The sequence below is a fragment of the Danio rerio genome, chromosome 12 (genome assembly GCF_052040795.2).
Source record: "Danio rerio strain M-AB ecotype USA chromosome 12, GRCz13ab, whole genome shotgun sequence".
Classification (NCBI taxonomy): domain Eukaryota; kingdom Metazoa; phylum Chordata; class Actinopteri; order Cypriniformes; family Danionidae; genus Danio; species Danio rerio.
This window is the reverse complement of record NC_141032.1, coordinates 47461280-47477674: the sequence shown is the minus strand read 5'-3', so window position 1 is coordinate 47477674 and position 16395 is coordinate 47461280. Positions and strand designations below refer to the sequence as shown.

Below are 16395 nucleotides of genomic sequence, written 5' to 3'. Positions count from 1 at the left end.
TGCGAAATTTATCCTTTACAATAATATTGTAATTGTCATTTTATTGTTGTGCATTCAGACAGTACAAAATTCCCTGCTCCTCATTTCCATATCAAACAAACACTTTATCTGCAATAGTATACATTTTTGTGACAACACAAAAAACATACTTAAACAAAAGATTGACTGCAGTTAAAATGAACACTAGGGGGCAGTATGACACCAACTTTTGATCCTTTTCACACTTATAATATTAACAGAGAAAACTCATCGACAAATAAAGATATATTTTCAACACAGGCTCATTAGGAAAATGTTCCCAGGGATCCATTTCCGAGAACTGAGAATTACGTGCCCCTGAGAATTCGAATGGCTGCACTTTTTGGGTAAAACAAATGCTATGGGGCGTTACCGCTCATCGCTTACCTCCGTATGGATGGGCTTGCTTGGTAGCTCACTGTGAATGGTGTTAGACAAGCACCAGCGGACAAAGGTTCAAATCTGGTGAAGGTTGGTTCCATAAACCAGTGAAAATGAAACTCACAAAAAAGGAGTAGTCTGGTACTGTGTTTTCTCTCAAGTTTGATTTTGAAAACACTATCGGTTGGGTTTAGGAAAGGGTGAGTATATATCAAGCTGATATTTTATGCACAACGACAAGCAAAGTGGATTCTCTCACAGACACGCACAAGACGTTAATATTCGCAGAAATGAACACAGCAGCCTCTGGTGGATTTATGAGAAGTGTCATGTATAGGAAAATGTGCCCCAATAAAGTATTATTGGGTATTTTAAAGTAAAGTGAGATTGTAAAAAACAAAGTACAAAGCAGCCTCTGGTGGATTTCACAGAAATGGCACGTAACATTCCCTAGTAAAGTATTTGGAATTATCAAAAATATACATGGCACCATCTAGGGAATTTGTGAATACAAGACCTGCATGAAAACGTATATTTCTTGGTTCTCAAAAATGTAGTCCTGGGCACATATTTCCAGTGAGCCTGGGTTGAATATTTCCTCCTGAAGTAGTCGGTGCTATCGAATTTATATTTGTTTCGATTGCATTTCGGAGGGCATTTACAATCGTTTATTATGAACAAATCTTTTATGAAAGTCTGAGTGTGAACTCTTGAAACAATATTTAATAGCTATCTTATAGGGAAATCGTTTATTTTCGTTTATTTTAATCGTTTATTTTGATCGTTTATTTTGAACAAATCTTTTATGAATGACTATGAGTCCTATCAGGGAGTGCTTTGTTCAATCACACATTGTGCAGGTGGGGTAGAAGATTCAAGTCTTCTATCATTTCTGCGAACAGAAATATGTGCCTTGGGGTACATAAGGGCAGTGTTTTTTTTTGATTAAACAAATGCTACGGGCATTACCGCTCACCACCATATGGATGGGGTTGCTCTGTAGCTTACAGTAAATGGCGATAGACTGATACCAGCAGACCAGGAATCAAGTGCGGCAAAAGACATTTCATAAACCAGTTAAAGCGAACAGTTATTATCTCATCTCATCTCATTTTCGTCTGCTTTTCCAGGGCCGGTCTTAGGCGAGAACCCCAGACTTCCCTCTCCCCAGACACTTCCTCCATCTCCTCCGGGGGGATCCTGAGACATTCCCTGGCCAGCAGAGAAACCCTACAGCTTGTTCTGGGTCTTCCCCGAGTCCTCCTCCCGGTGGGACATGCTGGGAACACCTCCCTAGGTAGGCGTCCAGGAGGCATCTAAAACAGATGCCTGAGCAACCACAGCTGACTTCTCTCAATGTGGAGGAGCAGCGGCTCTACTCCGAGCTCCTCCCAGGTATCAGAGCTCCTCACCCATCTATAAGGGTGTGCCTGCCACCCTGAGAGGGAAACTCACTTCGGCCGCTTGTATCCGAGATCTTGTCTTTTCGGTCATGACCCAAAACTCATGACCATAGGTATTATTAATTATTATAATTTTTTTTAACTATTACTATTATTCTTTTATTACTGGTTATTTTTATTGCATTATAAAAAGTAGTGCTGTTTTTAATAATTAAATTAAATTAAATTAAATTAAATTAAATTAAATTAAATTAAATTAAATTAAATTAAATTAAATTTTATTTTATTTTATTTTATTTTATTTTATTTTATTTTATTTAAATACGTAAAGTATGTTTTGAATAATCATTAAAAATAATTAGCACATCAAATACTTTCCTAATACATATATAATACAAATTGCTGAGGGACATTTGGGAAATTATTGGGATATATGCCACAGTGAGTTATTAATACAAATTTATTAATACTTTAATTAGCATAACTGTCCTAATGTTTTTAGAATTAGCCATTATAACATATTTATTTATATATTTATTTATTTAATTTATTTATTTATTTTTGTATTTTTTTATTTAGTTCTAGTTTTTATTTATTCATCGATAATTATTATTCATTATTTATTTATTACTGTAATTGAATTTAAATAAACACTATATACAAAAGTATACAAAAATACTTAAATAAAAACTTAACAAAAAGAATTTTTAATCAAAAAAAATCCAACAATACATAAAAATGAAAGATACCATGTTTATGAGATTATAATAATTCTTTAATTATTTGTTGCTTTATTTTGGCTGTATTTGAATATTTTCAGTAACTCTAGTGACTCCAATGCTGCTAGGAGTGATAATAATACGATGCTCTTCATCTCCACCTGTTTTGTAAAAGTGTTGTGATTTAATGAGGGTCTCTGTGGCTGCGTCTCATTTATCAAATGTGCCAGCTCTGCACGCAGCGGGTTTGTTTCATTAGCGCTGGCATCATATAATCACTGTGACTGAGTCCACCAAACCCGTTTCATATCAGTTACCACGTCTGTGATGGATGAGCTTTTAACTATTAATGATCGTCTACATGCAATTAGCTCAGCAGAACACACAATAACATAATCATCATCGCACAAGCACACAAATGCATTTAGCATCAGGAGGCACAGAGACACTGACTGTTTTCTGTGTTAATTAAGAGCACTTTATCGAGGATGATGTGTTTAGAGATGCCAAGAGTGAGTGAATGAGAAAGGGAGGGAGAGAGGGAGAGAGAGAGAGAGAGAGAGAGAGAGGATAAAACTCCAGCAATTAACTGAAGGAGGACATCACGAAAGCTTAGATTATGCAACAGTTTTAAGAAATAAACATTGTTTTGCCTGATGATTTTTTTCATTACAATATTTATGCCCAAAAATGATCTCTGCTATAACACACATGGATATTTTTATGTCATTATTTTCAATGATTATCATTGTTATCTGTGTTATGGTTCATGCCTATATTACACCCAAAATGCTGAAAGAAAATAACTTGCAGCAACAACAAAGGTTGTACAACAAATATTACCATGTATATAATATTTATATATAGGATTACAATAATGAAATGCATATTATACACTATTATTTAGTAGTAGTTTTGGCCTTACTATAATGAGAATTTATAGGAGAAATGTGTTCAAAAATTATCATAAAAATGCATATTTTTATGCTATTTTAAATCCAATTAAATAAGTGAAAAAAATAATTATATTATATATAATAATATATAATATATATATAATTTATATTATATATTAATTAAGTTTTAATATTTAACATTTTTTTATATTTTAATATTATATATTAAATAAGTGAAAAAAATAATTATATATATATATATATATATATATATATATATATATATATATATATATATATATACATATACATATATATATATATATATATATATATATATATATATATATATATATATATATATATACACATACATACATACATACATACATATATATATATATATATATATATATATATATACATACATATATATACATACATACATATATACATATATACATATATACATATATATATATATATATATATATATATATATATATATATATATATATATATATATATATATATATATACACACACATACATATATATATATATATATATATATATATATATATATATATATATATATATATATATATATATATATATATATATACACATACATATATATATATATATATATATATATATATATATATATATATATATATATATATATATATGTGTGTGTGTGTGTGTGTGTGTGTGTGTGTGTGTATGTATATATATATTTTTTTTTTCACTTATTTAATATATATAATATATAGTTAAAATATTAAAAAATTAAAAAATATTAAAACTTATTTAATATATATATATATATATATATATATATATATATATATATATATATATATATATATATATATATATATATATATATATATATATATAAATGAATGAATAAATGAATGAATAAATAAATAAATAACTAAATAAACAAACAAACAAACATGTATACAGTATAATGCAATAATAACAGTAATGAAAACAATATTAATTAAATTAATACATAACCCCCGGAGTATTAAAAAAAATTGGTATCAAAATCAAAATATAATTTTAGATTTTTGGAAATAAGAATTTGGATTATTACATTTATGTGAAATTCAAAAAAAAAAAAAAAAACATGCTCCCAAAAACTCATTATCTTGGACTATCCCAGTTTAAATGAAACACAAAATGTTGCTTTACACACGACTTGAGCAGGTCTGCTGTGACACTCACCCACAATATATGCAGTGCTGTCATAATGATCACAACAAAACAACCCCAAGCAAAACACAGATGTTCTGTTGCCGCCTCTATTAATAAAAGCACAAAAATCCCCTGAAGAAGCTGTTCTGAGAAACATCAGATCATCTTCTTCATATAAAATGTGCAACAGTTCATCAGCTGTGCTGCTGTGAGAGCGACAGACGCCCGTTTCTGAATCACAAGCTGACACTCAAAACCAAGTTCTCTGCATATGACAACATCATACATTGCTTTATGTTAAGCTGCAGGTCAAATCTGCCACATCAGTAGAGTTTAAGGGGTCAAATAAGGTCCAAACAGTATCTTGAAGAAACAACTACCACTTTCTGTATGCTCAAAAGCTGCTGTTTGTCTAAGCAGGCAGTCCAAATGTTTTAAATGGATATAGTTCACCCAAAAATCATACACTCATTTTTAAGTGTCTGAGTTCCTTTCTTCTGTTCAACACTAAAGAAGATCTTTTGAAGAAAGCTGAAAACCTGTAACCATTGACTTCAATAGTAAATGATCCTCTGTAGTGTTCATTGAGGTGAAGTTGGTTTTATATTCGCACATTCATTCATTTTCTGAACAGTGACACAGTCTTTATATTGTTTATTACACCGATTTTAAGCTTTCTTCGAAATATCTTCTTTAGTGTTGAACAGAAGAAAGAAATTCAACAATGTAAGGAGTAAGAAAAAAAACAGCTCATGCTGCCACTGAGGTAAAGTTGGTTTTATTTTTGAACTTTCTCCTTAATTTAATTAATATAATTATAATATATTCTCCTGAATATAATTTCAGAAAACATCAGCACGATTTAATTGACTGTGAACAGTGTCATACATTGACAGTCATTGGCTGATAATGTTCAGAATTTGCTAATAATACTTTTCTGAAATTATATTAAGTAGAATATACTATATTTATATTAATTAAATTAGGAGAAAGTCTAAAAATAAAACCAACTTTACCTCAATGGCAGCACGGGTTGTTTTAAACGGATAGATCACTCTAAAATCCTTAAGGGGTTGAGTTTCTTTCTTCTGTTGAACACTAAAGAAAATATTTTGAAGAAAGCTGAAGAATATTGACTTCCATAGTAGGAAAAAACAACAGAAGTCAATGGTTATATGTTTTCAGCAAACTTTAAATTACCCTCTTGAGTGCCCATCAGAAGAAAGTCAATTGAGTCAACTTAATTGCATTTTCAGAAAAGTATTATTCGCATATTTTAAATAATTTTAGCAGCCAATGACTATCTACAACATTGTTCATAGTCAATTAAATAGTCACAAAGTCATGTTTACATGCGATTTCAGACCCAATATATAAAGTTACGTGGTAAACAATATAGAGAGACCGTGTCACAAGTTGTCACTGAACGAATGTGTGGACATAAAACCAACTTTACCTCAAGAAAGTAGAGCATGATTTGGAACAAGTAAAAGCTGTGACAGAATATTAATTTTTTGTGTGTACTATCCCTTTAAGTGGTGTCCACACAGTCATGTGAAAGTTGTAAGCGTATACAAAGTCTTAATAACAGCGAAATGTGTCTTACCGGCTGTAAACAATCTCCCGAGGCAGCAGAGCGTCAGCACGGACACAACGCGCGCGCAGACCGCGGGAAGGAGCACACACATCGGGCTGTACCGGGTGGACATGGTGCCCGAGCGGAGATCCAGAAGGATGATCACCGCGGATCACGGCTGCACGACCATAATATAGAGCAAATCCGACACTTCCTGAAACCTGAGAGACTCTCAGAGCAGCAGCGTTTGGACGCGCGCGCCGCACATCAGCTCTCCAGGAGCGCACCACCGCGTGCACTCAAGCAGCCTCGTGCGCGCGTGTGTGTGCGCGCGAGAGAGTGAGAGAGAGCGCTGAGATTTTGACGTTTCAGATTTTTGATGAGTGCTGAAAAACACGATCTAACAAGTAAAGAACGAAACGATTTTGCGAATAATAGGTTTATTTGCATTTTATGTTTAAAAACTTGTTCTTTAAAGCCCTCTACTCTCTCTGACTAAACACTATAGACCCGTGAATGTTAATTAAAATAAAACTAAAATTAGAATCAGTATAGCTTTGAAAATCATTTAGTTCTAAGGATATCTATATACTTGTGTAATCCAAAACAGTGACAAAATTTCGTTTAGAAGAAATAAAACTGATGTAAACATCCAAAGCTTGTAGTTCATCACATCTGCCTTAACGGATCAATGTTTTTTGACGTCACCTCATACTAGTTTCTCAAATCGTGACCAATCAAATGCTCACTAGTATCTGACATGCCCCGCCCCGTTTAAGACTTCTCCTTTGCTTTTAATTTGATGCACTTGAGCTCAATCACTCTCACTGCCAGATTGGTGATAAAATACACTATGGCTGTTTCTCAATTCCAAGAACGCAAAGAACTGACTTGTGTTCTTGTGGAGACCGGTCTTGCCAGGTGTCCTCAGAAGAACGAACTCAGGAGACCGCGAGGGCAGAGAACGCGTCCTTTGAGAAATGGGATGCTGCGTTCTTCCTGATGGTCACATGACCTTCACGCGTTTTAAATGGAAATTATTTAAACATTACAGCACTCATACAACGATTTATTGTTTAGCCCCCTCTTCAAAATATATACTTTGCATAAAAACATTATAAATATACTCTGCACAATATAAATAAAACACATTTTAATATGAAATTCAGCAAACAAACACCCTTAATGTGTTTATTCCTTTATTAGGATGTTCATGTTAATGTTTACTTTCATCGTTTTATTTAGGGAAAGTCCTGAGGTAAATAAGTGATATCTCTGAACTTTAATAATAAATCTAAATAAAATGCTGCGCTTCCCACCTCCAGTCGCAATGACTTCTGGGACTTCCAGAGTGAGGACGGTGCTCAAGTCTGCATCGGTGCGTCCTCAATATCAAGATCACATCCGGGAAGTTTCACGCGTCCTCTGTACTTGCGGTCTCGAGTATTGGAACTGAACTTAGGCTGCTGATGATGACGTTGCACAAGAACACGAGGACGCAAGACCGCTGAAGAACGCATATTGAGAAACAGCCACTAATTGACTGTTTTTAAGGAAGAGGAGCTATTTTATGCTCACCCTCTCTTCATTTTTTAAATTGAAATTATGAAGAGAAAATGCCCATCTCAAAGCACTTCACGGGACCTAGGCTGTATGCCAGTCCAATTTTTTAAGCCCTCGGACGTACGTCATTGATTGCGTCACACAAGTGTCCACTGCTGGTGAACATCTGAATGCCCCAAACACTTGAGCACTTACACTTGTGACAACACTATCATATTGCATTCTTGGACATATAGGTGCTAGAGTGACCATATGAAATCAATGGAGCTTTCCAAACGGGATACATTGAGTGAAAAAATCATGGCCGCCACCTTTATTTGTCAATCCAAACCGAAGTGATCAAAACTGCCCATTTCAAAAGGCCATTTGGAATGAAGAATTGTGAAAAATCCTACTGATGGAAACTATCGTTTGAGCAGGGAACCTGTATGCAGGGTTGGCCCTTCCATAGAGGCGACCTAGGCGGCCGCTTAAGGCGGCAGAATAAAGAGGGCGGCGTCCCCGAAACTACCCTCACCACCCGCGCCCTCATCCGCGTCTAGGGTGGCAGAATAGAGAGAGCAGCGTCCCCGAAACTACCCTCGCCACCCGCGCCTCAGTTATATCCGCGTCTAGCGCGGCAGAATAGAGAGGGTGGCGTCCCCGAAACTACCCTCGCCACCCACGCCTCAGTTATATCTGCATCTAGCGCGGCAGAATAGAGAGGGTGGCGTCCCCTAAAGTACCCTCGCCACGCGCGCCTCAGTTATAGCCGCGTCTAGGGCGGTTTCACTTTAGGTTTGTGGGCGGCGTGACCATCCTTTGCCTAGAGCGGCAGTTCAGCTTGCTCCGGCCCTGCCTGTATGGTGTCACATTCAGCGCTCAATTTATAAAAGTTCATACCTACATATACTCTAAGCCCTTCAGAGGGACCCTTCAAAGAGATTAGGGCATAGGGATGAGTCCTTCAGAATGGAATCCACCCCAACTCGCTCTCTTGGTCAAAATCTAGGGATCAAGGGTATGTCCATGTAAGCTACCTTCGTTCACTTGAAGATGTGGAACACACTTTAAAACTGTGATGGGGATACCCCGCAGGAAACAAGGGAAGGGATGTTTGTGAGTGTGTCTTTAAAAGTGGAGTCCCACAGGTTGTAGGGTGGCAGTAAATGTGCTTTAATACTCTTCCTACATCACAAATAAACAGTGCTAAAACATGTATTCATATAGACCTTTCCGTGGTGGTTCAGTGGTTAGCACTGTCGCCTCACAGCAAGAAGGTCACTGGTTCGAGTCCCGGCTGGGTCAGTTGACGTTTCTGTGTGTAGTCTGCATGTTCTCCCAGTGTTTGTGTGAGTTTCCTCTGGGTGCTCCGGTTTCCCCCACAATCCAAAGACATGTCTATAGGTGAACTGAAGAAACTTAATTGGCCATAGTGTGTGAATGTAAGAGTATATGGGTGTTTCCCATTGCTGAGTTGTGGCTGGAAGGGCATCCGCTGCGTAAAACATACAGTATGCTGGATAAGTTGGTGGTTCATTCCGCTGTGGCAACCCCTGATAAAAAAGGGACTAAGCTAAAGGAAAATCAAATGAAGTCAAATAGAGCTTTCCAACCATATATAGTTTGTCATGATTAGATTGGGATTTAATTGCAAAAAAAGGATCTAAACTTAATATATTTATAGATGTATTTAAACAAGGTGGCAGGACGGTGACAGTAAAGGGACAGTCCGCACAAAAATGAAATTTACTCACCATTCACTCACACTCAAGTTGTTTTAAACCTTTATGGCTTTCTATCTTCTGATGAACACTATTCATTCATTCATTTTCTTTTTGACTTAGTCCCTTTATTCATCAGGGGTCGCCACAGCAGAATAAACCACCAACTTATCCAGCATATGTTTTACACAGTGTTAGTTTATTCAGTTCATCTATATCGGGGAGAACATGCAAACTCCACACAGAAATGACCCAGCTGAGGCTCGAAGCAGGGACCTTCTTGCTGTGATGCGACAGCGCTACCCGCTAGTTAGTTGGTTTCAGTTTTGGTTGACGCTGAGATGAAACATGAGCGTTGCATATATGTGAGCGCACAGTAAGGTGTTAATCTATCGTGTGCTCGTGTCTTGCGTCTATTTGTGTTGTCCAAGCATGTGGCCATGTGTTTACGTTGTGGCCGCGTGCTTCAGTCTTGTCCTGTTATTGTGATCGCGTGGTTAATGAGTTCTTTCATTGGCTACGTGTTCTAATCTTGTTTTATGTGAGCACATGGCTTGTGTTGTTTCTGTGTCATGTGCTCTCCCGTCTATTGTCTAATCCCGCCCACCTTATTAACCCATTATTAGTTAATTATGTTCATCTGTTTGTGTGTTAATTTACTACAGTTTATAATCCCCTCATTTCCGCTGTCCTGTGCCAATTCGTCTTTGTGTGTCACTGTATGTCATCGTTCATAGCCTTGTCTTGTTGCCTTGTTCCAGTCCTGATCCCTGCCCGCCTCTCCATCCTAGTTTGTTTTGATTGTTTATTTGTTTTATTAGTGTTTTCCCCCTCGGGGTTGTTTATTTTGCCTTTTATTTTATTTCATTATAAATAAATACTAATTTACTCTGCATTTGGGTCCTCGCTCCTTTTTCCCCAACCCCGATCGTGACAGATTGGGTTGTTTTTGGTGACATTTTCCTTTTGGAGTCATTAAAGTCATGCTTCTGAACTCTAATGGCGACATTATAGAAATAATTGAATAATGCAAATGTTTATGGCACGGTTGGAGTTGAGTATTTTTCATGCTGATCCAATACTGAGAGCCAGCTTTGATTTCCTGAAGCGCAGCAGCATAACCGCATGCATGATGAAAATGTGCATTATTCAACAGCCGAAACACACAACGAGCATGCAATTTGCAAATCTGCACATGCAGGAGAGGTTTGAGAACAATAACAACAACAGCTTCAGCGTTTGCTGTGCGGACTTATTCTGAAAGAACAAAATACTGTGTGATTTCATCATCCTGTTCTTGCATTTTCACTGATTTCAAAAGCTCAGACGGGATTGGATCTTCAAGGGACTGCAGAAATCCATTTGAAGCACATCCTCGTCTCAAAAACCTGTCCTGTAGCTGGAAAAAAGAAACAGACTTCAACGACGAACCCACATTTAGACAGCGATTAGCTTTTCTCTGAGAACAGTTTAATAAAAAATTTAGGCACGAGTGACTCAGAGGGAAAGAAGAAGCCAGAATAAGAGAACTCAGCATATGTCATTGTCCACCAGGAGTTTTTTCTTTTCTCGAATTGCTCACAGGCCGTGCTGAAACAGGCCACTTTTTTCATTTTAAAAGAAGTTATTTATGAACATTCTACATGTTTTCCAGCACATTAAAGAGCACATGTTGGTTTTTGTGAATTGTGGGGACATTACAGTTGAAGTCAGAATTATTAGCCCCCCTGTTTGTTTTATTCCTCAATTTCTGTTTAATGGAGAGACGATTTTTTTCAACACATTTCTAAACATATTAATTTTAATAACTCGTTTTTAATAACTGATTTATTTTATCTTTGCCATGATGACAGTAAATAATATTTGACTAGATGTTTATCAAGACACTTCTATACAGCTTAAAGTGACATTTAAAGGCTTAACTAGGTTAATTAGGGTAACTAGGCAGGTTAGGGTACTTAGGCAAGTTATTGTATAATGATGGTTTGTTCTGTAGACTATCGAAAAAAAAATTGCTTAATAATTTTGACCTTAAAATGGCTTTCAAAAAATTAAAAATTGCTTTTATTCTAGCCAAAATAAAACAAATAAGACTTTTTCCAGTAGAAAATTTTTTTATCAGACATACTGTGAAAACTTCTTTGCTCTGTTAAACATCATTTAAGAAATATTTAGAAAAGAAAAACAAATTTAAAGGGGGACTAATAATTCTTACTTCAACTGTAGGTTTCCATTGTATTTATACTGTACAAACTGTATTTTGTATTGTCCTAACCCCACCCTACCCTTAAACCCAACCTTCACAAGAAAGTGTGGACAGTTTTATTTTCTTAAAACTCATTCTGTGTGATTTAAACGATGGATGGATGAATGGATGGAGATAGATAGATAGATAGATAGATAGATAGATAGATAGATAGATAGATAGATAGATAGATAGATGATAGATAGATAGATAGATAGATAGATAGATAGATAGATAGATAGATAGATAGATAGATAGATTTAACAGTAAAATACTGGCAGCAGGGTTTCCAGCAGTGAACCGTAATCCTACAATGCATCTCTTCATTGATATGAAGTCATTTTCTTAATAAGAAGCCAAAAAAGACTCAGGTTTGGTAGAATGGCCCTAATATTGGTTTATTTATTTATATATTTGAAGGAGACAGACATCATTCAGAGGCCTGAGATGATCTGGTGTCTGCAGGTCTGTGAATCGTCTGTCTTTAGCCGTGAAATGATCTTCAGATGGACCGCAGTGGTAAAGCGGGTCACATCATATACATGTCCTGTAAACTTCATTCACATGCTCTCACCTGTGCTGAGGTAAAACACAGCACGATCCATCACCTGAATCCGCCTGACATGCAGATGCAGCCCCGTTTCTGCAGGGGTGACGGAGTCCAAACTAACAGAACAGACTTTACAATCCCAGACAACGGGGTTTCAGGTTTCACGAAGGCCTTTGAGATATCCTATTCCTCATTCAGCATGTCATTTTGAAAAGTTCGTAAAACCCCTCTCTGTATCTAAAGATCCCAATAATTCTCAGCAAGAGTACGCGATTTATGGGTTTACGCGGTTCACACTGGTTCTAGGTCAGTTTCCATTGTATGATTCATCGAGTCTCTTCATCCGAGGCCAGGAGAAGTTTCTCAAGAGCGAGATCCATCCATCCATCCAGCCCAAATGTATTCGATTTCCTGTTATTTAGGATCCTGTCATATTTATTAGCATCAAATCCACAGGCCAGAATACTGAGAAAAGCCTCTTGCAAAAACACATCAATATTCCTGACGACGTTAAGAAAGGATGCTAAATTTAGTTGGCCTAGAAGGCAAAACCTGCTTAAAGATTTGTGGTGAAGTTTAGCAGGAAAACAAGAAGGTATAAAACTTATTTTTCGAAGCATAAAGCTGTACTGTCAGCACTGGCATGTAAATGGAGACTCCTGAGGGCCGCTGTTCGAGCAGGACCCGGTCTTGAGTTTAATCTGCACCGTTTCTCCGTACGTCACATGTAGGAGCGAGAGATTTGTGTCTTTCGCCATGAACCGGGGTTATTAAATCCAAAAAATAAAACGTTTGTTACCTGATATAAACTGTAACAGTAGACTGCAGGGCCTAAATTGTACTTCTTCGCCAAACCCGTCAGTGGCCGGTGACATTAGACAATTCATCAGTACGTTTCATCAACCCTGAACGTTTTTTTTTTTGCAAAACCAGACAGTTTATACTACTACATTATTCATTCATCCATTCATTCATTTTCCTTCAGCTCAGTCCCTTATTTATCAGAGGTTGCCATAGCGGAATGAACCGCCAACTATTTTAGAATATGTTTTAACAACACAATCTCATGGTAATTCGAAACTTTTTGATTAAGTAGCTAATTCGTATGAATTCGTACAATCTTATTCGTACAATTTAGTACGATTTGCTCATCCCCCAATGAACGTTAGGTTTAGGGGTGGGGTTAGGTGCCACGCCTCCTTTTTAAAATTGTACAATTTCGTACGACTGAACTCAAATTCGTACAAATTAGCCACTAAACTAACAAAACGTAAAATACTTACGTTTTCTCGTGAGATCAGGCTGGTTTTACACACAACCCAATGCTGAAAAACACCCATACACACGTTTACACACATATACTATGGTCAATTTCAAGAGTTCACACTTAGATACTGTTTGACAACTTGTTAGCAAGTTAGCAGGTTTGGCATGCTGTCCCGGGAGAGAACCCTGAGCTCGAAGATAGTTGAGCCCAGGGCTCCCGCCAGGTCAATAAAGCATGTGAGGGGAGTACGAGGTCAGGTGTTCTCGAGAGCTCCTCTCGGCAAAAGAGGAAAGGAGGAGAAGGGGTGGATGGGGGTTTCTTCGGAAAACGAAGATAAGGGAGTAGATCTTAGCTAGGTTATTTATAGTGAGTTTGGAGCGATCCGATTGGCTAGCCAATGAGTGTAGATGAGTGGCCAGCTGCAGTCAATCATATCACGTGCTCCTCTCGAAATTAGTTTGTGAAACTTCATTTATTTGATCAAATTCCCATATAGAGCATGGATTTGGACTGTGGGGCAAAACGGAGCACCTGGAGGAAATCCACGCCAACATGGGGAGAACATGCAAACTCCGCACAGAAACACCAAATAGCCCAGCTGGGATTAAACCAGCGACTTTCTTGCTGTGAGGGCGACAGTGCTAACAGGCTCAGCTGAGGCACTGTGCCGCCACTACAATAACTTACCAGATTTACAATGTTTTTTTAACTTATTGCAGAACTTTTTTTTTTACATTAATTAGATGTGGTTTTGACAACAAGGTAGTTTACATGGATTTTAGTGAGGAAAAAATCTAGCGTAAATTCGTAATTTGAAATTGAAGCTTTCAGATTAAGCATTTATTACATTCTAATATTTTTGTGTCATTATTTTAGAGGTCAAAAATACATCGCTATGTGGATGTCAAATAGACATCAAAGTTTGGACATCAAATTGATTATAATTTTTTTGGACATGTTTTTGACATTATTTAGATGTTGTTTAGTCATCAAGGTAGTTTACCTGGATTTTAGGGAGACAAAATCCTGTGTAAATTCATAATTTGTAATGCAACTTTTCCTATATAACAATTATGGTGTCATTATTTTAGTGGTCAAAACTGCATCGATATGTAAATGTCAAATAGACATTAAAATTGACTTCAAATAGCTTAGAATTTTTGATGTTTTTTACGTTAATTAGATGTTGTTTTGACATCAAGGTAGTTTACAAGGATTTTATGAAAACAAAATCTAGTGTAAATTCATAATGTGGAATTAAAGATTTCAGATAAATACAACTTTTCTAATATAATAACAGTTTTGTGTCATTATTTTAGTGGTCAAAAGTGCATCAATATGTGGATGTCAAATGGACGTCAAAATTCACCAATAGATTCGAATTTTCAACACATTTTTTTTACATTAATTACTGTTTTGACATCAAGGTACTTTACATGGATTTTATGAAGACAAAATCCAGTGTAAATTCATTATGTGAAACAAAAGCTTTCAGATGAATTAAATATTTCTTATATTGTAAAACTTTTTGTGTCATTATTTTAATGGTCCAATCGATTTGTGGATGTCAAATAGACGTCAAATTTTGGACATTACATTGATTCTATTTTTTTTTATGTCATTTTTTCTATGTTTTCTATGTAATTAGATGTTGTTTAGACATCAAAGTAGTTTACATTAATTTTAAGAAGACAATATCTAGTGTAAATTCATCATCTGGAATCAAAACTTTCAGATAAATGCAACTTTTCCTTTATTATAACATTTATGGTGTCATTATTTTAGTGCTCAAAAGTACATCGCTTTGTGAATTTCAAATAGACGTCAAAATTTGCACATCAAATTGATGAGAATTTTAGATGTTGTTTAGTCATCAAGGTAGTTTACCTGGATTTTAGGGAGACAAAATCCTGTGTAAATTCGTAATTGGTAATGCAACTTTTCCTATATAACAATTATGGCGTCATTATTTTAGTGGTCAAAACTGCATCGATTTGTGAATGTCAAATAGTTATTAAAATTGACATCAAATAGATTCGAATTTTTTGACTTTTTGACAATTATTAGATGTAGTTTTGACATCAAGGTAGTTTACATGGATCTTAGAAAGACAAAATCATTGTAACTTTGTAATTTGAAGCTTTAAGATAAATATCAATAAAAAAAAATTCATAAAATTATTCATAAGCGGTCAGACAAGCATCAATTTGTGGATGTCAAATAGACGTCAAAGATTTGGACATCAAATCGATTCTAATATTTTGACACTTCTTTTTTGACGTCATATCAATTTGATGTATAATTCTGACATCAAGGTGCCCACTGGGAAGGCTTTAGGGTTTGTAACTCTATTGCTCAGTCATGTCCCATCCCGGCAGGCACGTGTGGGACAGTCTTGGCTCATTCATTGAGAGGACAAAAGCCTCTTTCACCCTGCGCGAGCACACAGCTCCATTAGCAATGCATTCCTGTTCAGATGGGGTCAAATTCCTTCTGCTCCGGCTAATGGCTCCGGGAGACACGGACAGAGAAAGGCTACTGATGTCATAATGAGTGCGACTGAAGCCTGAGAGCTTGATCAGAGCCTCCATGATCTGAAAATGTCTCCGTTCTTTGGGTTTCAGGCTTTTAGTGAGCCGTAATGTGCTCTTTTATGTCCCGTCTCTCGTACATTATGTAGGATTACAGAGAGAGGGAACGCTCCGTAGATACAGCAGCTTCTCTGAGGAGCCAGAAAACTCCCCTCTAGTCCAAAATCATGGCCTGTGGTTCTTGAGCAGCTTACACTCTAAAAATGCTGGGTTGTTGTAACCCATCATTGGGTTCAATATGGACAAACCAAAATATTGGGTTGAAAAGTAAAATCGA

General features: G+C 36.2%; 1 protein-coding gene across 2 annotated transcripts in view; it reads right to left on the bottom strand.

Annotated features, from left to right (window-relative positions):
• The window catches only part of adam12a (ADAM metallopeptidase domain 12a), a 245472-nt gene extending 238985 nt beyond the window's left edge, over window positions 1-6487 (bottom strand). For both annotated transcript variants that reach the window (XR_015504576.1, XM_087276907.1), the window contains exon 1: window positions 6230-6487. Coding sequence is in view for 1 of the 2 variants with exons in the window: in XM_087276907.1 (XP_087133033.1) it covers window positions 6230-6332 (103 nt within the window). In the remaining variant the exon portion in view is untranslated. The remainder of the gene's footprint in view (window positions 1-6229) is intronic.
• Window positions 6488-16395: the final 9908 nt, after the last annotated feature.